This window comes from Thalassophryne amazonica, chromosome 11 (assembly GCF_902500255.1).
Source record: "Thalassophryne amazonica chromosome 11, fThaAma1.1, whole genome shotgun sequence".
NCBI classification, from domain to species: domain Eukaryota; kingdom Metazoa; phylum Chordata; class Actinopteri; order Batrachoidiformes; family Batrachoididae; genus Thalassophryne; species Thalassophryne amazonica.
Window position 1 is genome coordinate 7,751,546 of NC_047113.1, and position 24,778 is coordinate 7,776,323.

At 42.0% G+C, this 24,778-nt stretch overlaps 2 protein-coding genes across 3 annotated transcripts in view; both read left to right on the top strand.

The window, feature by feature from the left end:
• The first annotated feature begins 7,087 nt into the window (after positions 1-7,087).
• LOC117519972 (gastrula zinc finger protein XlCGF57.1-like) lies at positions 7,088-19,904 on the top strand. Its single transcript, XM_034181266.1, has 3 exons — positions 7,088-7,274; positions 10,055-10,198; positions 17,548-19,904. Exons 1-3 carry the CDS (start codon positions 7,214-7,216, stop codon positions 19,125-19,127), a joined length of 1,785 nt encoding a protein of 594 aa, XP_034037157.1. The 5' UTR covers positions 7,088-7,213; the 3' UTR covers positions 19,128-19,904.
• A 2,831-nt stretch (positions 19,905-22,735) lies between these two features.
• Positions 22,736-24,778, top strand: part of LOC117520330 (erythrocyte band 7 integral membrane protein-like) — a 29,298-nt gene continuing 27,255 nt past the window's right edge. For both annotated transcript variants that reach the window (XR_004563606.1, XM_034181652.1), the window contains exons 1-2: positions 22,736-22,870; positions 22,959-24,741. The gene's annotated coding sequence lies outside the window, so the exon portion shown is untranslated. The remainder of the gene's footprint in view (positions 22,871-22,958; positions 24,742-24,778) is intronic.

Consider the following 24,778-nt stretch of genomic DNA (forward strand, 5'->3'; position numbering starts at 1 on the left):
CCCACGGCGCCGGACGGTGCGCCACGCCCCGAGCCGCCATCGTCAGCCTGTTTCGTGCTGAAAACTTCCAAATTTAAGCCTTCGTTGACCCAGGACGTCGAGAGATAACAGAAGTTTCAGAAGAGGTCGGGATCTGCAGTTTATCCGGACATTCCACTGTTAAAGGAGATTTTGTAATGAAAGACGTGCGAACGGATTCGCGCGTCGGCACGCAGCCGCTCATCGCACCGCGCCACAGAAAAACACCTCCGTGTTGATAACCATTCGTAAGATTCAGGTGGTTTTCGATGGCTTTCAGTCGAGTGAGTATCCGAGAAATTGTTTAACAGCTGGGCATGTTCAAACTTGTCCTGTGAGACTTCCAACGGAGGTGTTTTGCTGTGGCGCCGCGCCATGAGCGGCTGGATGCCGACACGCGAATCCGTCCGCACGTCTTTCATTACAAAATCTCCTTTAACAGTGGAATGTCCGTATAAACTGCTGATCCCGACCTCTTCTGAAACTTCTGTGTTCTCTCACGACGTCCTGGGTCAACAGAGGCTTATATTTGGAAGTTTTCAGCTTGAAACAGGCTGACGACGGCGGTCCGGTGCCATGGGCTGTCCTTAAAGCGATAGTAGCACTCCTTAATCTCTCATCAGCCGTTAAAATTTTCACCAAAAACCGTCTGAATTTCTCGAATGGTATCCACTTGGATGTGCCTTACAGTTTCTGAAAAAATTTTGATAAAGCAAAGCGCCAGTCTCTCAGGAAGTTCTCAGACAAAGGAATTCCGACGGGAGGGGTGGACCAGTGCTCACTCAAAGCCTGCCCACAGGCGAATGACGCAACCGAAAGGCGTGAAAAAACTCACGCATGTGCGCGAGGGTTCAAGCTTGTCTGACGCAATCACATGTGATTCAAATCCATATAGTTTTTGAAAAAATAATAAGGTCGGATACTTTTCTAATAGACGTCGTATGTGTAAAATGGCTATATTATAAAGAATGTCTACAAAAACAGAATTGTGGGAGTTTGGAGGCTGATTCTTTCTGCACAATATGACTCCTTTAATAATTATCTTATTAGATTTCATATTTTAAATTTGTCCATTGAACATTAAAATCTGGATGAAAAACAAACGTTTTTAAGCCCGTTCGACTTCAGTGACCACGTTAATTATTAACGGTCATTAAAACTGAATCAACATTTTGTGCGTGAACGTCAGTAAACGCACAAACTCCCACATTTGAGATTTAACAATAAGTTATCAAAGCAAGTTACTTTGGTAAAAAAAAAAAAGTACTGACATTAACAGGTTTATTACTCTCAGAAACGCGTCTTTATTTACAGATCAAGTCACTGACGTCAAAACAAAATGGAGCAAAGTGTGACTGAAGGCGTGATAGGTGCTGTAATTAATCTAAATTAACGCTTTATTTTGACAGTCACAATTTTAATAGTTAATAGCGACAGCCTGCAGTTAGCTACTTATTTATGAGCTACTTAGGAAGCTAGCGATTAGCTTACCGTCATGCTTTGTCTCTTTAGCAGCTTGTATCTTCTCGTCTTCATCTTCATATTGTTGTATGAATTCCCAAAGTCTTCTGTACTTCTCAAGCGTGTTTTGTCTCACCGCCAGCAACTTTCTCTTAAAAACTCACACAGCAGTAAACACACGGAGTCCACCATTGTTTATGTTTGTGTCGCGTATAAAACGACGTCACCGCAGTTTACTCTGCTGACCCCGCCCACGTTGAAGAGGTACATTTGCAGTAGAAAAGGACGCGCTTGGAACCAAACCGAGTAGAGTGAGTAGAGTAGAGCCGAGTAGTGCTGGAGCTTTGTAGTAGAAAAGTGCCTTAAGGTCAACAGATAACTCAAACCCTCTACACACATCTACCCTAGTTCCCCTTCCATCATTTAGACATATTGTTCTTTTCTCCTCAAGAATTTCTTCCATAACACCTCCATTACGGTCCATGTCAGAACTACCAGAGGGTGCTATGAGCATTAAAATGTCAACACCAAATTGTCTTGAGTTTCATCACCAGTTAAATTTTCAAACATCTCTTTGTTTAACCTTTCACAGGAATTATAGAAGTTCACTATCCATAGATTTCTGTGTAGGCTCTCAGTTGTCCAGGTGGTTTCCATAGTAGAGAAGCTTGAATCCCAGTCCAGTCGAAGATTCAAGCTTCTCTACTATCCATAGATTAGAATTACCTATTCATACCTCAATTTGACATCCCCGTTTACTTTACCCTGTTTCCTGTTGAATAAAGGTACCTACTCACTGCGGTATTGTATCACTTCCTGTTCCGGAGCACAGCGGTGTTTTTCTGTATCTGTTAGCTGTTTAATCTGCGCAGTTAGATTGATCTAGTTATCTAGATTACGATTTGTTTCCCAGTGTAATCTTTACGTGCCTTAACTAAAGCACTCCTTCTGCTGAATCACCTCTAAATTATTTACACATTATTCACTTTGCGTGTTTTTAGGAATCTGCTAGCTTAGCATAGCTACTAGCTCTTAGCCGATTTAGCATGGCGGCTTCTCCTGTCTCTCCCGCACTTTTCTGCTCTGGGTGTGAAATGTTTAGTTATTCCTCGGCCTCCTTTAGCAGTAACGGTACTTGTAATAAGTGTAGCTTATTCGTAGCTTTGGAGGCCAGGCTGGGCGAATTGGAGACTCGGCTCCGCACCGTGGAAAATTCTACAGCTAGCCAGGCCCCTGTAGTCGGTGCGGACCAAGGTAGCTTAGCCGCCGTTAGTTACCCTCTGGCAGATCCCGAGCAGCCGGGAAAGCAGGCTGACTGGGTGACTGTGAGGAGGAAGCGTAGCCCTAAACAGAAGCCCTGTGTATGCCGCCAACCCGTTCACATCTCTAACCGTTTTTCCCCACTCGGCGACACACCCGCCGAGGATCAAACTCTGGTTATTGCCGACTCTGTTTTGCGAAATGTGAAGTTAGCGACACCAGCAACCATAGTCAATTGTCTTCCGGGGGCCAGAGCAGGCGACATTGAAGGAAATTTGAAACTGCTGGCTAAGGCTAAGCGTAAATTTGGTAAGATTGTAATTCACGTCGGCAGTAATGACACCCGGTTACGCCAATCGGAGGTCACTAAAATTAACATTAAATCGGTGTGTAACTTTGCAAAAACAATGTCGGACTCTGTAGTTTTCTCTGGGCCCCTCCCCAATCGGACCGGGAGTGACATGTTTAGCCGCATGTTCTCCTTGAATTGCTGGCTGTCTGAGTGGTGTCCAAAAAATGAGGTGGGCTTCATAGATAATTGGCAAAGCTTCTGGGGAAAACCTGGTCTTGTTAGGAGAGACGGCATCCATCCCACTTTGGATGGAGCAGCTCTCATTTCTAGAAATCTGGCCAATTTTCTTAAATCCTCCAAACCGTGACTATCCAGGGTTGGGACCAGGAAGCAGAGTTGTAGTCTTACACACCTCTCTGCAGCTTCTCTCCCCCTGCCATCCCCTCATTACCCCATCCCCGTAGAGACGGTGCCTGCTCCCAGACTACCAATAACCAGCAAAAATCTATTTAAGCATAAAAATTCAAAAAGAAAAAATAATATAGCACCTTCAACTGCACCACAGACTAAAACAGTTAAATGTGGTCTATTAAACATTAGGTCTCTCTCTTCTAAGTCCCTGTTGGTAAATGATATAATAATTGATCAACATATTGATTTATTCTGCCTTACAGAAACCTGGTTACAGCAGGATGAATATGTTAGTTTAAATGAGTCAACACCCCCGAGTCACACTAACTGTCAGAATGCTCGTAGCACAGGCCGGGGCGGAGGATTAGCAGCAATCTTCCATTCCAGCTTATTAATTAATCAAAAACCCAGACAGAGCTTTAATTCATTTGAAAGCTTGACTCTTAGTCTTGTCCATCCAAATTGGAAGTCCCAAAAACCAGTTTTATTTGTTATTATCTATCGTCCACCTGGTCGTTACTGTGAGTTTCTCTGTGAATTTTCAGACCTTTTGTCTGACTTAGTGCTTAGCTCAGATAAGATAATTATAGTGGGCGATTTTAACATCCACACAGATGCTGAGAATGACAGCCTCAACACTGCATTTAATCTATTATTAGACTCTATTGGTTTTGCTCAAAAAGTAAATGAGTCCACCCACCACTTTAAGCATATCTTAGATCTTGTTCTGACTTATGGTATGGAAATAGAAGACTTAACAGTATTCCCTGAAAACTCCCTTCTGTCTGATCATTTCTTAATAACATTTACATTTACTCTGATGGACTACCCAGCAGTGGGGAATAAGTTTCATTACACTAGAAGTCTTTCAGAAAGCGCTGTAACTAGGTTTAAGGATATGATTCCTTCTTTATGTTCTCTAATGCCATATACCAACACAGTGCAGAGTAGCTACCTAAACTCTGTAAGTGAGATAGAGTATCTCGTCAATAGTTTTACATCCTCATTGAAGACAACTTTGGATGCTGTAGCTCCTCTGAAAAAGAGAGCTTTAAATCAGAAGTGCCTGACTCCGTGGTATAACTCACAAACTCGTAGCTTAAAGCAGATAACCCGTAAGTTGGAGAGGAAATGGCGTCTCACTAATTTAGAAGATCTTCACTTAGCCTGGAAAAAGAGTCTGTTGCTCTATAAAAAAGCCCTCCATAAAGCTAGGACATCTTTCTACTCATCACTAATTGAAGAAAATAAGAACAACCCCAGGTTTCTTTTCAGCACTGTAGCCAGGCTGACAAAGAGTCAGAGCTCTATTGAGCTGAGTATTCCATTAACTTTAACTAGTAATGACTTCATGACTTTCTTTGCTAACAAAATTTTAACTATTAGAGAAAAAATTACTCATAACCATCCCAAAGACATATCGTTATCTTTGGCTGCTTTCAGTGATGCCGGTATTTGGTTAGACTCTTTCTCTCCGATTGTTCTGAGTTATTTTCATTAGTTACTTCATCCAAACCATCAACATGTTTATTAGACCCCATTCCTACCAGGCTGCTCAAGGAAGCCCTACCATTATTTAATGCTTTGATCTTAAATATGATCAATCTATCTTTGTTAGTTGGCTATGTACCACAGGCTTTTAAGGTGGCAGTAATTAAACCATTACTTAAAAAGCCATCACTTGACCCAGCTATCTTAGCTAATTATAGGCCAATCTCCAACCTTCCTTTTCTGTCAAAAATTCTTGAAAGGGTAGTTGTAAAACAGCTAACTGATCATCTGCAGAGGAATGGTATATTTGAAGAGTTTCAGTCAGGTTTTAGAATTCATCATAGTACAGAAACAGCATTAGTGAAGGTTACAAATGATCTTCTTATGGCCTCGGACAGTGGACTCATCTCTGTGCTTGTTCTGTTAGACCTCAGTGCTGCTTTTGATACTGTTGACCATAAAATTTTATTACAGAGATTAGAGCATGCCATAGGTATTAAAGGCTCTGCGCTGCGGTGGTTTGAATCATATTTGTCTAATAGATTACAATTTGTTCATGTAAATGGGGAATCTTCTTCACAGACTAAAGTTAATTATGGAGTTCCTCAAGGTTCTGTGCTAGGACCAATTTTATTCACTTTATACATGCTTCCCTTAGGCAGTATTATTAGACGGTATTGCTTAAATTTTCATTGTTACGCAGATGATACCCAGCTTTATCTATCCATGAAGCCAGAGGACACACACCAATTAGCTAAACTGCAGGATTGTCTTACAGACATAAAGACATGGATGACCTCTAATTTCCTGCTTTTAAACTCAGATAAAACTGAAGTTATTGTACTTGGCCCCACAAATCTTAGAAACATGGTGTCTAACCAGATCCTTACTCTGGATGGCATTACCCTGACCTCTAGTAATACTGTGAGAAATCTTGGAGTCATTTTTGATCAGGATATGTCATTCAAAGCGCATATTAAACAAATATGTAGGACTGCTTTTTTGCATTTACGCAATATCTCTAAAATCAGAAAGGTCTTGTCTCAGAGTGATGCTGAAAAACTAATTCATGCATTTATTTCCTCTAGGCTGGACTATTGTAATTCATTATTATCAGGTTGTCCTAAAAGTTCCCTAAAAAGCCTTCAGTTAATTCAAAATGCTGCAGCTAGAGTACTAACGGGGACTAGAAGGAGAGAGCATATCTCACCCATAGTGGCCTCTCTTCATTGGCTTCCTGTTAATTCTAGAATAGAATTTAAAATTATTCTTCTTACTTATAAGGTTTTGAATAATCAGGTCCCATCTTATCTTAGGGACCTCGTAGTACCATATCACCCCAATAGAGCGCTTCGCTCTCAGACTGCAGGCTTACTTGTAGTTCCTAGGGTTTGTAAGAGTAGAATGGGAGGCAGAGCCTTCAGCTTTCAGGCTCCTCTCCTGTGGAACCAGCTCCCAATTCAGATCAGGGAGACAGACACCCTCTCTACTTTTAAGATTAGGCTTAAAACTTTCCTTTTTGCTAAAGCTTATAGTTAGGGCTGGATCAGGTGACCCTGAACCATCCCTTAGTTATGCTGCTATAGACTTAGACTGCTGGGGGGTTCCCATGATGCACTGTTTCTTTCTCTTTTTGCTCTGTATGCACCACTCTGCATTTAATCATTAGTGATTGATCTCTGCTCCCCTCCACAGCATGTCTTTTTCCTGGTTCTCTCCCTCAGCCCCAACCAGTCCCAGCAGAAGACTGCCCCTCCCTGAGCCTGGTTCTGCTGGAGGTTTCTTCCTGTTAAAAGGGAGTTTTTCCTTCCCACTGTAGCCAAGTGCTTGCTCACAGGGGGTCGTTTTGACCGTTGGGGTTTTACATAATTATTGTATGGCCTTGCCTTACAATATAAAGCGCCTTGGGGCAACTGTTTGTTGTGATTTGGCGCTATATAAAAAAAAATTGATTGATTGATTGATTGATTGATTGATTGATACTCCCCCACCAGGACCATTTTCCCGATCCCTACACACAGCTACGTAACCATGAGTAATAAAATCTAAATGCGGCTTAAGCCAAGTCTCTTGTACAGATATAACATTTGGTTTCTTTGTGTCCTTCGATTTATTAATACAAAAAAATGGGCACTGTCTTGTTTTATTTTGAAGGGTTTCCTCTCAAGTGGTCGTTGATGTGTTGGTGTATTGACAGACTATTGTCTGAATTCTGGGTACGATCACTTCATTGCAAACGAGTAGAAAAGGCGTAAAAACATAATTTTGGAAGCAAACGAGATGGACCAACGTAAACTGCTGAATGTGGGTTTAAACGCGGACATGCTGCAGCAGAGAGGAGGTTTGTTTTACTCTTTACTGCTGCCGACGTTGATAAGCTTGCGTTAGCAGAAGCTCCCACACACATACATAGTCTGTTAGCCGCAGCTAGCCTACTAACGAACTGTAGCTCAAGCCGGTGAATGCATTTAAACTGTCGATTTTAGGAGCAAGTTAAATTGTTTCGAAAAGTGATTCAGTGTTTGGAAACAATACTGGAAATACCTTGAGGACAAATAAGGCAAATCCGCTCGCTTGCTGTTGATTTGTCTCAACCCCAGTCCATGGGCCCCATCTCAGTACACCATTTGGGTCCTCAAAAGGAGACTCATTACTTAAATATGTCGAAGTGGCTATTCGTAGTAATTTCCAATTCTATTCATATGTAGTGCAGCCTTGTTATGATTAGTGGTTGTGGTTAACATAGTTTAGGAATCTATGTATCAAATACATGCACAAGTATACGTCCTCATGATCACATGACCTGAAATGACCAATGAGAGAGGAGCTACATACGAATAGTATTTAACTATACGGGCACATAGGAATAAGAGTTTCGAGTTTCAGCATCGCATGGGCTGCTGGGTAAGTTCAAAGGTCAAATCATACAACCCTTCGCAGGATCACAAAAACAAAGCAAACACATGAAAAGTAAATGAACAAAACCCCAAACACGGTCATCATCTTCATCAAAAGTAGTAAATCGCAGTATTAGAAGTCACAGTTTATCTCTATATTATATTTATAAGGAAGTGGCTATTCACACGGCCGCCGTGTCCATAACTCTCATTTGGCTATTTCACACGCAAGACTCTGGTGGTAAAATTTGGAACTACTTGTATAAACAAACATACTGCATTAGGGCTTCAACAAACGATTATTTGGATCATCGATGAATCTGATGGGGTTTCAATACGATTAATCGGATTAGTGGGGAATTTTTTAAAAATGTGCCAGAAACAATTTTTCTCTCCTTCCATCACTTTATTTACAGAACATCATTTGAAAACTTAAAATACTTGAAAATCAACAAACCGTCAGATGTCCCTTGGTTGTTGAAATATAAAATAATAAAGAATAAAAACAGTTTATAATAAAGAGCAAAAATAATTATTTCAAATGGCATTACTTTATCAATGTGCTGAGTTGCCATAAAATATTGAAACATATAAATGTTATAAAATATATGGTGAAAAAAGAGGTATTTTTGTTGCTGCAAATGAGCAATTAGCATAACCAGTTAACCATAAAACCTAAATCAAAAACTAGCCTGACTCATTATATGTGCAACATTCTATGTATAACTTGTAAACTATGTGGTCATTTCACAATGACACATGTGACTCATATTTTTTTCTCTAAAATTGTATTGTAGCATTATTAGTTATTATTACTATTATTGTTGCTATTATTATTAATATATAAATACAAATAAATTAAAAATATTATAATTTGTAATACATTTGACTCTTTTACAACAACAAATGCTGAGCCATTAATTATTATACAGAAAACAAATGCACTAACATGCTGAAATGCCAGCAGCTTAATGCTAACTTTAACACTGAAAACGCCATAGACATTTTTAGTGGGGAAAAAATCAAGATAAAGCAAAATAAATGAAACCAACGAAGCAGCAGCTCAAAGCACTCCTTCATTGGTTCAAGATTCAAAGCAAAGCTCAGTTGATTATATGGAAGAAACGAAACATTAGCGGTAAAACAAAGTTATTTAGCAACCAATTGATTACTAAATTAGTTGACTATTTCAATAATCGATTTTAATCGATTAACAGGGGGCGCTGGAGCCTATTCCAGGAATCCTGGGGCCTGCAGCGGGGTCCACCCTGGATATGGACAAACAAACATATTCACACCTGCACGCACACCTACGGCCTATTTAAAGTTTCCAGTTCACCTAACATGTATGTCTTTGGATCACCCAGAGTGAACCCACACAAACACGGGGAGAGCATGCAGGATCCACACAGAAGGGCCCCAGGTGGGAATCGAATCCGCCACCTTCTTATTGTGAGGCGACAGTGCTAACAACTAAGCCACCATGCTGCCTTACTTTTACTTTTTTAAAGTAATATGTGTTTACCAAATAAAACTGAAAATCTTTTGCTGCTAGAACACATTCGCATCATGGTTCCTTGAGATAATCCTGACAGATTTGTTGATATTGTACACAAACTCTTATTGTTAAGGTCAGGTCATGTGCCCTTCCACATCCACCACATTGCTGAACAGTCTTGGTTCTTGGATAGCAACTATCGGGGCAGACAACAGGTCTGGATTGGCTTTGAACCGTTTCTTGTTTGCAGTGGTGACGGACAGGTTGTCTAACTAGATCAGATAGGAGTCTTCATGGACTATGAAGTTGGCAAATGACACTGTGATCTGTAATGAGAGTATAGAGCATCTTGGGACTAGCCTGGTGAGGTGGAGATATGCTCTGGAGAGAAGGTGAATGAAAGTCAGTAAGAGCAAGACTGAGTACATGTATGTGAATGAGGGAGAGTGAAGATATTGTGTGGATCTCAATGAAAATAGAACATAGATTATGTATTAATTTCTGTGACGATGGGTACGCACTCACAGGGGGTGAACTTTATTGTCAGACTCTATTTTAACTAATATTTTTTATTTCTGTTGTAAATCATTAGTGGATGTATGCCATATCAAAGTAATCAGTTATTGACTCGTAAAAATAACTAAGTTTGGGTGTGTTGGCCACCATATGGTCTCAAAAGTATTCACGCTTCAGGTGCTAAAATGATGTAACACTTGGTGTTTTCAGTGAAGGAAGAGTGTCCATCTGAAGAAGAGGTGCAGGAGGCAGAAGTCAGTGATGCTGTCATGAAGGAGAGTCTGCAGCAGGGAGACACAGAGGACTCTGAAGACGAGCAGAGTCTAGCAGAGACGGGGAGCACCGATGAGAGCGGTACCACCAACATGCACACTTAAACGTATCTGAGCAACACTGTAGTTTGTTACAGGAAAAACAACAAGAAAAAACAAAACAAAACTGGGTTTCCTGGATGCCTCAGACTTGTTTGTTATAAACTGAAAAAGGGAAGATGGTTACTTTAAAATTCAACCATACATTTTTCTCTACAAACAAGATATAAACAATGGCAGAAAAACAGGCTCTAAGTCCCTTTTAAAGACATTTGTTGACCTTTTTTTGTCATTACTGAGATTAGCCACAGTCATCTTCATAAATAAATGTCAGAAATATTCCTTGTTCACTTAAGATGTACTTGGGAAATGGTGAAAATCACCTTCACATATTTGGAACAATGCAGTGTCTGATAGAAAGATAACTCAAAAGGTAATGAACGGGTTTAGGTGAATTATTGTGATCAGACGTGAATTATTGTGATCAGACAGATAATACTTTAATTCATTTTCTGCCACTTATCTGGCTCTGAGTCATGGTGTAGGAGACCAAGCAGCTCATCCCACACTTCTCTATTCTCTGAAAAGTCCCTTAACTCTTTCTGCGGAATCCCTAAGCATTCCCAAATCATCTGGGATACATAATCCCTCCTGCGTATCCTGGGTCTTCCCTGTGGCCTCCTTCCAGTTGTATGTGCCCGGAAGACCTCCTTAAGAAGATGACCGGTGGTATCTTCACCAGAGGTTCAAAATATCTCAGCTGCCTCCTTTCAATGCGTATAAACAGTGAGTCTACTCAGAGGGCCTACTTAGAGGCCCTCCAAGATGTTCTTCACACCTTGTTCCTGAGTGTAAGTTGAGACATTTGACAGAGGAATCTCATGTTCTCCATTTGTATCCACAGCCATGTTCTTTCAGTCATCACCCAAAGTTCATGACCATAGGTGAGGATAGGAGCATAAATTAGATGATGTGCAACAAAATAAATGATTCACTTTGGTGGTGATCCAGAATATATTCTGAGATCCAGAAGAATGTTGGGAAACATCTAACTCAGAAAGTTGAGAGAATGTTGATGAAATTTGGTAAGCAGGTGGCTCATGACCTACATATAAAATGACGGATTTTGTTTTTGTATTTGATCCGGAGAATACATATGGTCTTGGCAGAGGTATGCACTTTCCGAGGGCGTTCTAGTTATTACAGGGGTCCTTCTGCAAAATTAGTTTTACCTGTCTTTTTACACCTTCATTCTGGTTCAAAATTCCCAAAATCTCACAATACTCCATATTGCTATTGACTATTTTTTTTTTCATTCAGTTCTTCACAATGTAGTGATCCTCATCCCATCGTTGCTTGTGAATGGCTGACCTCCACGCACAGCATTGGCTCTGGTACCCAACTCCTGGAGAGGGGCTGGATGCTTCATTTTTTTGGCGTTGCCCACGGGGAGAGGCGGAGAGCTGGGGTCGCGTTGCTTATTGCTCCCCAGCTCAGTCGCCATGTGTTGGAGTTCACTCCGATGAACGAGAGGGTTGCGTCCCTATGCCTTCGTGTCAGGGACAGGTCTCTTACCGTTGTCTCGGCCTATGGGCCGAGCAGCAGTGCAGAGTACCCGACCTTCCTGGAGTCCCTGGGAGGGGTACTAGGTAGCACTCCGACTGGGGACTCCATTGTTCTCCTGGGGGATTTCAACATCCACGTGGGCGGCGACAGTGAGACCTGCAGGGGGGTGATCGGGAAGCACGGCCTCCCCGATCTGAACCCGAGTGGTGTTCAGTTGTTGGACTTCTGTGCTAGTCACAGTTTGTCCATCACGAACACCATGTTCGAGCACAAGGGTGTCCATAAGTGCACATGGCACCAGGACACCCTGAGCAGGAGGTAGATGATCGACTTTGTAGTCATATCATCCGACTTTCGGCCACGTGTCTCGGACACTCGAGTGAAGAGAGGGACAGAGCTGTCGACCGATCACCACCTGGTGGTGAGTTGGATCCGCTGGGAGGGGAGGAAGCCGGTCAGACCTGGCAGGCCCAAACGTATCGTGAGGGTCTGCTGGGAACGACTGGCGGAACCCTCTGTCAGGGAGATCCTCAACTCCCACCTCCGGGAGAGCTTCTCCCAGATCCCGGGGGAGGTTGGAGACATGGAGTCCGAGCGGACCATGTTCACCACCTCCATTATTGATGCGGCCGCTCGTGGCTGTGGTCGCAAGGTCTCTGGTGCCTGTCGCGGAGGAAATCCCCGAACCCGGTGGTGGACACCGGAAGTAAGGGATGCCGTCAAGCTGAAGAAGGAGTCCTACTTATCTTTGTTGGTAGGTGGGACCCCAGAGGCAGCTGACAGGTACCGGCAGGCCAAGCGTGCCGCAGCCAGTGCGGTCGCAGAGGCAAAAACTCTGGTCTGGGAGGAGTTCGGAGAGGCTATGGAGGAGGACTATCGGTCGGCCTCGAAGAGATTCTGGCAAATTGTCCGACATCTCAGGAGGCAGAAGCAGCTCTCCACCGGCACTGTTTACGGTGCGGGTGGGGAGCTGTTGACCCTGACTGGGGATGTTGTCGGGCAGTGGAAGGAGTACTTCGAGGATCTCCTCAATCCCATCGTCATGTCTTCCGAAGAGGAAGCAGAGACTGGGGACTCAGAGGAGGACTCATCCATTACCCAGGCAGAAGTCACCGAGGTGGTTAGAAAGCTCCTCGGTGGCAAGGCTCCTGGGGTGGATGAAATCCGTCCTGAGTACCTTAAGTCTCTGGATGTTGTGGGGCTGTCTTGGCTGACACGCCTCTGCAACATCGCGTGGCGATCGGGGACAGTGCCTCTGGATTGGCAGACCGGGGTGGTGGTCCCTCTGTTTAAGAAGGGGGAACGGAGGGTGTGTTCCAACTATAGGGGGATCACACTCCTCAGCCTCCCCGGTAAGGTCTATTCCAAAGTACTGGAGAGGAGAATTCGACCGATGGTCGAACCTCAGATTCAGGAGGAGCAATGTGGTTTTCGTCCTGGTTGCAGCACACTGGACCAGCTCTACACGCTCCATGGGGTGCTCGAGGGTTCATGGGAGTTCGCCCAACCAGTCCACATGTGTTTTGTGGATCTGGAGAAGGCGTTCGACCGTGTCCCTCGGGGCACCTGTGAGGAGTGCTCCGGGAGTACGGGGTCCGGGGTCCTTTGCTAAGGGCTATCCGGTCCCTGTACGACCGCAGCAGGAGCTTGGTTCGCATTGCCAGTAGTAAGTCAAACCTGTTTCCAGTGCATGTTGGCCTCCGCCAGGGCTGCCCTTTGTCACCGGTTCTGTTCATTATTTTTATGGACAGAATTTCTAGGCGCAGCCAGGGTGTAGAGAGGGTCTGGTATGGGAACCACAGAATCTCGTCTCTGCTGTTTGCGGACGATGTGGTTCTGTTGGTTTAGTCAAATCAGGACCTTCAGCGTGCACTGGGGCGGTTTGCAGCCGAGTGTGAGGTGTCCGGGATGAAAATCAGCACCTCCAAATCCGAGGCCATGGTTCTCCACCGGAAAAAGGTGCTTTGCCCTCTTCAGGTCGGTGAAGTGTCCTTGCCTCAAGTGGAGGAGTTTAAGTATCTCGGGGTCTTGTTCACGAGTGAAGGATGGATGGAGCGTGAGATTGATAGACGGATTGGTGCAGTGTCTGCAGTGATGCGGTCACTGTATCGGACCGTCGTGGTGAAGAGAGAGCTGAGTAGGGGGGCAAAGCTCTCGATTTACCGATCGATCTATGTTCCGCTCCTCACCTATGGTTTGGCTCATGACCGAAAGAAAGAGATCGCGGGTACAAGCGGCTGAGATGAGTTTCCTCCGCAGGGTGGCTGGGCACTCCCTTAGAGATAGGGTGAGGAGCTCGTCACTCGGGAGGAGCTCAGAGTCGAGCCGCTGCTTCTCCACGTCGAAAGGAGTCAGTTGAAGTGGCTCGGGCATCTTTTCCAGATGCCCCCTGGACGCCTCGCTGGAGAGGTGTTCCAGGCACGTCCCATTGGGAGGAGGCCCCGGGGAAGATCCAGGACATGCTGGAGGGACTACATCTCTCGGCTGGCTTGGGAACGCCTTGGGGTTCCCCCGGAGGAGCTGGGGGAGGTGTGTGTGGATCGGGAGGTCTGGGCGCCTTTGCTTGAGCTGCTGCCCCCGCGACCCGACTCCGGATAAAGCAGAAGAAAATGGATGGATGGTTTCATTGTATGAGGGCTGGTATCTATTGGTTTATGTGCTGCCCTGACCTACCAGAAAATTGGCAAGGCGGCTGCCCCCAGAACCACGACCCCTCACCTGTCATGATTAATGAGTTGGGTGAGGTACATTCTCACTGTGTTAACCCTTGAACTCAGAGGCAAAATGGATAACATCTCGGAGCAAATGCACACCTTGCAAAGGAAGATGTCGGAGACCAGGGAATATTCATAATTTGGTTCTGGTCGTTCATGTGAAGTTGTAAACGTGTTTTTCACTGCTCAGCCATAAACATGGCAGGCTTATCAACCTCTGAAGGACAAAATGCCCCGTTGTTTTCTTCCAGAAGAATTTCTACGGTCTTGGTGAACATTCGGCTGCCTCCTTATCTTCTCTAACTCCAGTACACATGGACAGAGACTGAAGGCATGCTCCACCTCCCCCCTACACCCCATCCTGGCCCCCACTCAAGCCACTCCTTTCCCCCTCCGGGGGCTGTGCAGCTTTAGCTGCATTAGGTCCCCATTCCCCCCAAGCTGGCGGCGGCGCGACTACATGTTGCTGCAGCTACCACACACTCACATCGCCTCAATTCGGAAAACAGACTGTTTCAAGTTTAGTGCACATAAACAGTGTCAAATGTATCAGGGAGACAGACACCCTCTCTACTTTTAAGATTAGGCTTAAAACTTTCCTTTTTGCTAAAGCTTATAGTTAGGGCTGGATCAGGTGACCCTGAACCATCCCTTAGTTATGCTGCTATAGACGTAGACTGCTGGGGGGTTCCCATGATGCACTGTTTCTTTCTCTTTTTGCTCTGTATGCACCACTCTGCATTTAATCATTAGTGATCGATCTCTGCTCCCCTCCACAGCATGTCTTTTTCCTGGTTCTCTCCCTCAGCCCCAACCAGTCCCAGCAGAAGACTGCCCCTCCCTGAGCCTGGTTCTGCTGGAGGTTTCTTCCTGTTAAAAGGGAGTTTTTCCTTCCCACTGTAGCCAAGTGCTTGCTCACAGGGGGTCGTTTTGACCGTTGGGGTTTTACATAATTATTGTATGGCCTTGCCTTACAATATAAAGCGCCTTGGGGCAACTGTTTGTTGTGATTTGGCGCTATATAAAAAAATTGATTGATTGATTGACTTTGACCGTGATATTTGGATGATAAACAGCTGTATGTCTCCTGCCATACCTGTCGCCCGATGACACGGATCATTAATTTCACTTATGTCTAGTTGATATTTTCCACTGCTAGACCAATGTCTAGTTAAAATTCTTGTCGTTAGTGACTTAAAATTGTTCGACAAGACTAGGGAGTTTTTTTTTTTTTTTTTTTTTTGCACCTTAAAATAATGAGATTAATGACCCGCGCTGTGCTGCCACACACACAGATGTGCACACACACACCACTGACTTCATGAATGCAACTCGGTCAATAAAGGATAAGTGTGTAAAAATATAATATATATAAATGTATTGTAATGGTTTTAGGAGCCGCGCTGCGTTGAACACAGCAGCAGCTCAACCGAGCAGCGTAGCTTAACAGCGCAGATCCGTGTAACTTTCAACACTAATATTTGTGAACGTGTGGGTGTCAGAGTACTTTCCTGACATAATTTAATGTAATTTAATTTTACTGGCTCGATATCCAGGACAAAATGGCATTTTAACACGTGTTTTGCGAGCATTTTTCTGAGTGTGTTCAGTCGCGAATCTCCATTGAAAATGCATTAACATCCGGGTACTTCGTCAATATTTTGCCAGTTAGGAGACGTCATGTCGCTGTCCATGAAGGAACCTTTTTGTTTAGTGTGCAGCAATGGGACTGGGCTCTCTAGTTCTTATATACAGCTCCATGACTATAGTATACTATGTTACGTCATATCTGTACCCCACGTGTTGCTAACGTGCTAACGCACTGTGTAGAGACAGTCGAGTTAGTGGTGCGTGACACATGACAGTGGTGTGCCACAGGATTTTGTAAATATAAAAAGGGTGCCGCGGCTCAAAAAAGGTTGAAAATCACTGGTCTAAGGACATCAAGGACAGAACTGTAGACCTGCACAAGGCTGGGATGGACTACAGGACAACAGGCAAGCAGCTTGGTAGAAGACAACAACTGTTATGATTATTTATTAGAAAGTGGAAGAAACACAAGATGACTGTCAATCTCCCTCAGTCTGGGAACATTCAACTTTTAAAAAAATGGTACCAGTTTGTTCCCCTTGTCATGAGGATTCAGAATATCTATAGTTTTTTGGGCTGCATATTATAGTTTGGGAGTTTATCCCGGACAGACAGAATTAGCCCTTCATATATATATATATATGTATATGTATGTATATATATATATATGTGTGTGTGTGTGTGTGTGTGTGTATATATGTATGTCATATAGCACTGCTTCACTCACTTAGGCTGTTCATATAGGAACAATTTTTGTTTGTATGGATGCTGTTAGTATTGTGTTTGTATATATATTGTGTCCCTTTTGTGTTTTCTTTTAAACCAAACTGCGAAGAAAATTTTTCACATTTGTGGATAGTAAGCAGGTATAGAAATGGATTTATGGATATTATTATGATTATTAATTACTTTAATTAAAAGTGACATTTTTTTCCTTATTTTTCAGTAACATTCATGAGTTTTTTTTTTTTATATATTTTTGTTTGTTTGTTTGTTTTTTGGTTTTTGGTTTTTTTTTGTCTCATCAGACCAAAAAAAAGAAAAAATCCTTCAGAGGATAAGATCATGAAGTGTAGTTTTCTTACACACCCAAAACATTTCAAGCACATTTACCTTGGTTAAAAAAAAACTAAAAAAAAACTAAACTAAATTAAGCTTAGGAGTTGCAGCAATTTAAAATGGAGAATTGTATGCTGAATGTTTCATGTCTAGCTTAGTGTTGTTTATAGATAGGCAGATAGATGGTTGTTTTAGAGATGTGGGAATGGACAGATTGTCTGCCTGGGTGGTTGCTGTTCAGACTCAAGATGGTTCTGTCGTGTCGTGGATGCTGCAGAGCACAGCACCAGCGCACGCTCCCAGACTTGATCTTACTTTGTATTCATTATTTCAGTGACCATTTGGCTATTTTTAGTCTTGGCTCAAACATTGTTGAAATTCTGTTTACATGATCTCTGTGTCATTGTGAGCAAGAAAAGACAGGCATACACATGATGAATACTTGTTTTATTGTGACTTGCAGATGTGTTGGAGCTGGTGGTGGGTGAAAATGCTTCCTCAAGCCCCAGTTTGGAACCGACAGACTCTGATCTCCCACATATTAAAGAGGAACAGGAGCAGTTTTGGAACATTCAGGAGAGAGAACACCTTCAAGGGCTGGAGGACATAAAGTTAGCGTTGAAGAATGAAGATGAGGATGAAAAACCTCAGTTCTCACAGCTCCATCAAAGTCAAGCTGAGAGCAGAAAGGCTGAGCTTCAAACCAGCAGATCTACTCAACACATGAAATCAGAAACGCATGCAGCTGAGTGTGAAAGACAAAAAGCAGACACAAAATGTCACCCAAACACATCTTTGCAAATATGTATTGATGACAAGGCTTCAGACCTTTCTGAGCCTGAACACACTAGTGATTGGAATAAGATAAGGGGGTGTCAGTCAGGCTTAAACTCTGTGAAAAATCTTGAAGTTGGTGAAATTAAGACATGTATTAGTGATGAGCAACCATTTAAATGTTCAGATTGTTGTAAAATGTTTGACTGCATGACTAATCTAACAAGACATATGATGATTCATAAACAAGAGAATACATTTTTATGTCCAGAGTGTGGTGAAAGTTTCAGATGCAAGAGTGATCTAAAGTCACACATTTCAGTTCATACAGCCGAGAAACCATTTAATTGCACTATATGTGGAAAAACATTTAGTCACAAGAGTGAGCTGACATCACACAGGAAAATTCATGTAGGAGAGAAACCATTTAACTGCACTGTATGTGGAAAAACATTTCGTCGCAAGAAAGAGCTGACCTCACACATGAAAATTCATACAGGAGAGAAACCATTTAGCTGTTCTGAATGTGGTAAAAGATTTCGGCAAAAAAACCAAATTAACGACCATATGAAGGTTCATACAGGAGAGAAACCATTTAGCTGCTCACAATGCGGTAAAAAATTTCGCCTCAAAAGGCAACTGAATTGCCATACGAAAATTCATGCAAGAGAGAAACGATTCACCTGTCCTGAATGTGGCAAAAAGTGCAAGGGTGATCTAGAGTCACACATGAGAATTCATACAGGAGAGAAAGCATTTACTTGCACTGAATGTAATAAAAGTTTTAGATACAAGAGTGATCTGAATTCACACATCAGGTGTCATACAGGAGAGAAACCATTTAGCTGCTCTGAATGCGGTAAAAGCTTTCGCCTCAAGGGCCAAATGAATGACCATATGAAAATTCATACAGGAGAGAAACCATTTAGTTGTGCTGACTGTGGTAAAAAATTCTCTAGTGGTAACAATCTAAAGGCACATAAAAGAATTCATACAGGAGATAAACCATTTATCTGCCCATTCTGTGGGAAAAGATTGAGAGAGAAGTCAAAATTAGTGTATCACATTCGATGTCATACTGGAGAAAAACCTTTCAAGTGTTCAGTCTGTCAGAAAAGTTTTAGGCAGAAAGGGCAAGTTGCGAGACATATGGCGGTCCACACAGGAGAGAGACCTCATATTTGCTCAGTTTGTAGTAAAGGTTTTGCACGTAAAGATTATCTGTCTTGTCATATGACATCCCACACAACAGGGAAAAGTTTTTTGTGATTTGTGGTTTCAGACATGAAAAAGGAATGCACATTTGATAAACTGTTGAGGTGGCAGACACTGATTTCTTTTTGTATAACTCCTTTGTTTTATCTGTCAGTATCTTGTTTGTGGTTATGTACATACTGATTATACACTGTGGGACAGTAAATGACACACCTATCAATCACTGACAGGTAAAATTAAGCCAGTTTTAGCAAAGACTGTTGTTGCCATCTTGCTCCCTTTTATTGGGGGGGAAAACTCTGAGCAGTAGATTTCAGTAGGATAGAACCACACTGTATTTTAATGGAACATGCACTTCATGCTAGCATTCATCTGCAACTGGGTTCAAAAGCCTTAAAAATACAGTTGGCCAGTCACAAGAATCTGTGATCTAACTATGACTACAAATTCTAAAAAAAGAAACAAAAACAAAAAAATTGAAATTTAATAAAATCCACTGAATGATTGAACACATGACAAGCTTCTGGAAATTCTTGTGACTATTAACAAGAAATGTTTTGTACTAATGTAAATGTAAGTTGTTTTTGTTTTGTTTTGTGTTTGTTTGTTTTCCCCTTTTCCATCTGCTGACTGAAAAATATCTGGTGTTTCCCAAAATCTTTTTTGGGTATAATATCATGGGTTGATGGTCTTTTACAGATTATTAGGGAAAAAACTACTATCTGTTGGAAATGGTTATTTTCCTTATTTACACTAAGATTTATTTAGAATGCTATAATAGAATTACTTTAGAATTGCATTATGTATTGAGTACTAGTGTCACAGTGTTACGTGAAGAAAATGTAAAAATCAAATATTTTCAAACCTGCAGCTGCAAATGTAAAAACTTTCTGCAGCAGTCTGAAATACAAACATTTTATCAATAAATTTATAAAACCATGTGTTCAACTGCCCAAATTTGTGTAGCTTCTCACACACATCCTTGACTTTTTGGTGTGAAGCCAGGTTGTAGCAAGTGTTTCTTGGAGGAGGCAACATGCATGCATTGTCTGTACAAATGTGTCAGCCCCCAACCTGTTTTGTTTAATCACTCATTTCACTGGATAACAATTATGTTAATATTTTAAAGATTACATTTTACAATTATTCTAATGTGCTGCAAACAGGACGGCGGGTTGACTTGGTGGTTAGCACTGTTGCTTCACAGCAAGAAGGTAGTGGGATTACTTCCCACCTGTTTCTTTCTGTATGGAGTTTGTACCACCAATGTTACACAGTGTTAATTTGAATATATTCTTCATTGTTGCCCCAAATTTATGTGATACAAAACATGTTCTCAAAAAAAAAAAAAAAATCAGCAAACTCATAGATCAAATAAATTGTGCTTGTTACAATTTCAAAAGATTAGAAGCCTCCACACTTCTCTTTGGACAAGAGAAGTGCACTGGCCCTTGGCATTCTGAGAGGTATACTGACCAGCCACCATGAAAACAGGTTGACTGCCTCTGGAACAGGGGCTGATGAGGAATACTTCCATTCTTGGCTGTGCTGGGAATAGAAGCTTGAATTTAGTGGACGGGAGCTGGAGCAGGAGAGGCATTCTGCGCCTTGGTTCATCTCCTGTCAATGTCAGTCGGGAAATTCAGTTTAATTTCATCAGTGGATGAGAGTTTGATGGCAGGATCAAATTTCCCTCCTCCTTTGTAGGGGATGTATCATTACCCTCACCCTTGCCCCATGGGAATTACATGCACAATGCTATTAGAACCGACTAACCACTAAGAATGTCCATTATTCCATCACAGTTGCACATGACAGCCACAATGTCGTCAGGACTCATACTACCAGTGTAAATAACTACCAGCAGTAATATTAACTGCTCAGGCAAATCATAATCCACTGCCAGTGCCACCACCAGCAATCATTTTAGTTGTATCCAAGATGAAAAAAAGACTCATAAGATCTAAAAACTGTTATACAATTTTGGAAGATGATCCAGAACTGTGTCCTTTGGAAAGAAGATTGCATTTTCAAGCAGATGGTTTAGAGGGAGACCATGGCTGTAGTACAACACAAAATGTGATGAAAAATTCAATGGGAAGGGAACCATCTTTCAAAACTGCACAGTGTTGTGGATGGAGAGAGAACAGAGGGCAGGCAGAGACATGGAACTACATACTTTTGTTGACACTGATCACTTTTGACAAACTTGTCGTTTCCTATCCAGCATAGTTAATGCTGAAATTCACACAAATCAGTCAATGGGCTACTTACACAATCACTTCTGCTAAATACTGCTCCATTGCTTCCTGTACCTGTGGCGCAGTGGATTAGTGGTGAACACTGTTGTCGTTCATCAAGATCATGGGCTTGCTTCCCACCTGGTCCTTTCTGTGTGGAGTTTGCATGTTCTGCCTGTGTGTTGTGTGGGTTTCCTTTAGGTGCTCTGTCTTCCTCCCACGTCCAAAAGAGACATGCAGGTTAGATGGACTGGAAACTTTAAATTGACATAGGTGTATGAATTAGTTTTCTGGATGTGGCCCTGCTGCAATAGACTGGGACCCTGTCCAGGGTGTACGCCACCTCTCACCCTATGACTGCTGAGAGTTGAGATAGCCTTCAACCCACCGTGACCCATAATTGGAGTAAGCAAATATACAAAATGAATGTTTCCGGTCATCCTGCGATGAAATTCCGCACCTGCTGCCTACAAGAGTTTCCAACATTGAGCATCACTAATGTTCATCAGATTTAGGGGTGTGAAATGAAAGTTGTGAAATCCGAGGAAAACCTGCAGGGGGTCTGGGGGCATGGGCCCCCTGGAGCTGAGGTCTCAGATCCCCTAGGATCCCAGAAACCAAATTCATTTTTTATCTAATGATACATTTTCAGCATCTCCTGGAACAAAAAATGTCAAAATTAGTGCATATTTAAATGACCCTGTATTCAACCTTTGATTTGAACTGTCAATGATCATGCTGAAATAACAGAAAATGACATGGAAGCGGGACCTGGAATGATTTACCGTTTAACTGTAAACCAAATTATGCATTAACTCAGAACAATTAAACTACATGAAATTCATGAAGACTGAAAAGACTGTTACAGCATTTCAAAAACCATAGCTAAAGCTTGTAGAATGTTTAGAAAATCATGGTAAAGTATCAATAACATCCTTTATAGTAAAAAAGCAACATATTCTTGTGTAAATTCTTGTACAGTAGTGTTCAGAATAATAGTAGTGCTATGTGACTAAAAAGATTAATCCAGGTTTTGAGTATATTTCTTATTGTAACATGGGAAACAAGGTACCAGTAGATTCTCACAAATCCAACAAGACCAAGCATTCATGATATGCACACTCTTAAGGCTATGAAATTGGGCTATTAGTAAAAAAAAAAAAAAAAAAAGTAGAAAAGGGGGTGTTCACAATAATAGTAGTGTAACTGCCACATTCTATTTTATTTAATTTAATTTCCATGCCTCTTATGGTCTGTGTTGTTTAATGTAACTATTACACCCCACCGCGAGAGGGCGCTGTGAGCGTGTATGTGGTATAGCCTGCAGAAGAAGCCAGCGGAGCTGTTAGAATCCTGACCTACGCTGCAGTCCTGTTGGTGGCGGTAATGCTCCATTGCCGCTGGTTGCCAACCGCCATTAAACAAGAAGAAGAATAAGGATAAGGATAAGAAGCCAGCGAAAAGAATAGCTTGATTAAGAACGGACATTTTAACAAGAAAAACAAAGTTAAAAAGAAGAATTAATCTAATTCCTTTTGATAGCACACAGCCAACGAGGTATGTTTTTATTTGTGATTGTATTTTACTTTCTAATTTATGTTTTATTTCGCCATAAGTTTGAAAGTTTGTCTATCTTTCTCTTTAGTTTTCACGATGTGGTTTATACCTGTTGTAAGCACCTTGTGTTTGCAATAAACATCAGTTTGAGGAAACCACTTGTGTCTGGAAGTGCTTCGAGGGAATTACAGTGAAAACTCGTACTGTTCATCGGCGCGAGTGGCGCGTGCGTGGCGAGGCAGCAGGACCAGCAGACTTGTCAGGGCACGAACAGCGCGTGCAAGGGGTGGAGCTACGAGGAGATGCTTGAGCCGGGAGCACACAGAGGAAAGGAGAGCGCAGTTTGAAAGGCAACGTTCAAGATAAGACCATAAGAAGCTTGGACACTCATAAGTTAAGGAGGCCTAAGTAAAAGAGGCAAGCTTGAAAGTTTACTAAGCAAACTGTGATTCAAAACAAGTCCTGTGTAGCACATTTTGGTTCATTTGTTCATATTATTGACAGCTTCCCCGCTGGTATAAGTCAAGTTAAAGTATTCAAGTTAAAGGGCCAGTATATTTATTTAATATTGGTACATTTTATTTTCAAGCATTTTGGTTAATGTTATTCTCACATGTTTATGAAAGGCTACTAAGCATTATACAAGTTAGTTTGACTCTATTCTAAACACTATTACAGTGACTAGTTACATTGACTGTGTATTATTCGTTAATTTGAGACTATTTGGGTTTCTATTCTAAATACTATTACAGTTAAAAGTTACATTAACATTACGACTATTTCATACTTATATTGATACTTCATCATACTTCCAATTGACTATCAGATGTTTAAAAAAAAGGGGGACACTCTTTACTACTATTTTACTGACAAATTTATTTAATTTTGACATTTAACATGACTGAACCAAATCAGACCCAAGACCAACCCAAGCCTAACACAGAAGAGGAAGAAGTTACTAACCCTGAAGTCCCACAAGAACCTGCGACCCAACCAAGGAAAAGTACAAGAGTCAGAACATTAACAGAGAAAGGGAAGGAAATGCAGGATAAAAGGATTCAAGGGCTTCAACAGAGATTTAACTACAATTTTGAAAAATGGAGAACATGTGCCAAATCAACTAAGCAGCCACTGTCACAATCAGAACCCTTAACTGAGGACCTGCTTAATGATATTATTGGTGATGTTACAGGCCTTTCTGCAGATGTTCAGCGAGCATACAACGAGCTACGCCAACTAACACCTCCTGATCAAGAAACACGTCGCAAAGTAGATGTCTGCATACAGATCTCCAAGTTTATTGTATCCAAGGCAATAAGTTATATTGACAAGAACCCTACAGAAGAGGAACAAGTTTGGCCAGATGTAGGCTCTCTATTTGACTCATCTATCTGTAAGTCATGCATCTCTGACCATTCTAGTAAATCCTCTGTGAGACACCAAGAAGCTGCAGCAGAAGCAGCTGCAAGTCAAGCTGTTCTAAAAGTGTTAGAAGAACAAGAAATTGAACAAATAGAAATCGAAAGACTCGAAGCTGAAGTTAAAAGAAAGGCAGCAGAACAAGAAGCCTTAACCAAAAGACTTCGTTTAGAAAGAGAAGCAGAGGAGCTTAAGATGAGAATGCAAAGAGAAGAGGATGAAGCTAAGTTTAAAGCTAAACAAGAGGAAGAGTATGCAGCCCTACAAAGATCACTTGATGAAAGAAAAAGAAAGTTGCAGCACTTGGAAAAGGTGAAAGATCTACGTGCAGCTCAAGCAAGAATGCAAGTGTATGATCAAATAAGTGTAACAGAAGAGCCAAAGATGGTCATAACAAACCCAGCAACAGAAAGAAGAGCCATTGAACATGTAACTGTTCCTCCACTGCAAAGGTACAACACCACACAAGCTGCAACCACACCCCTGTAA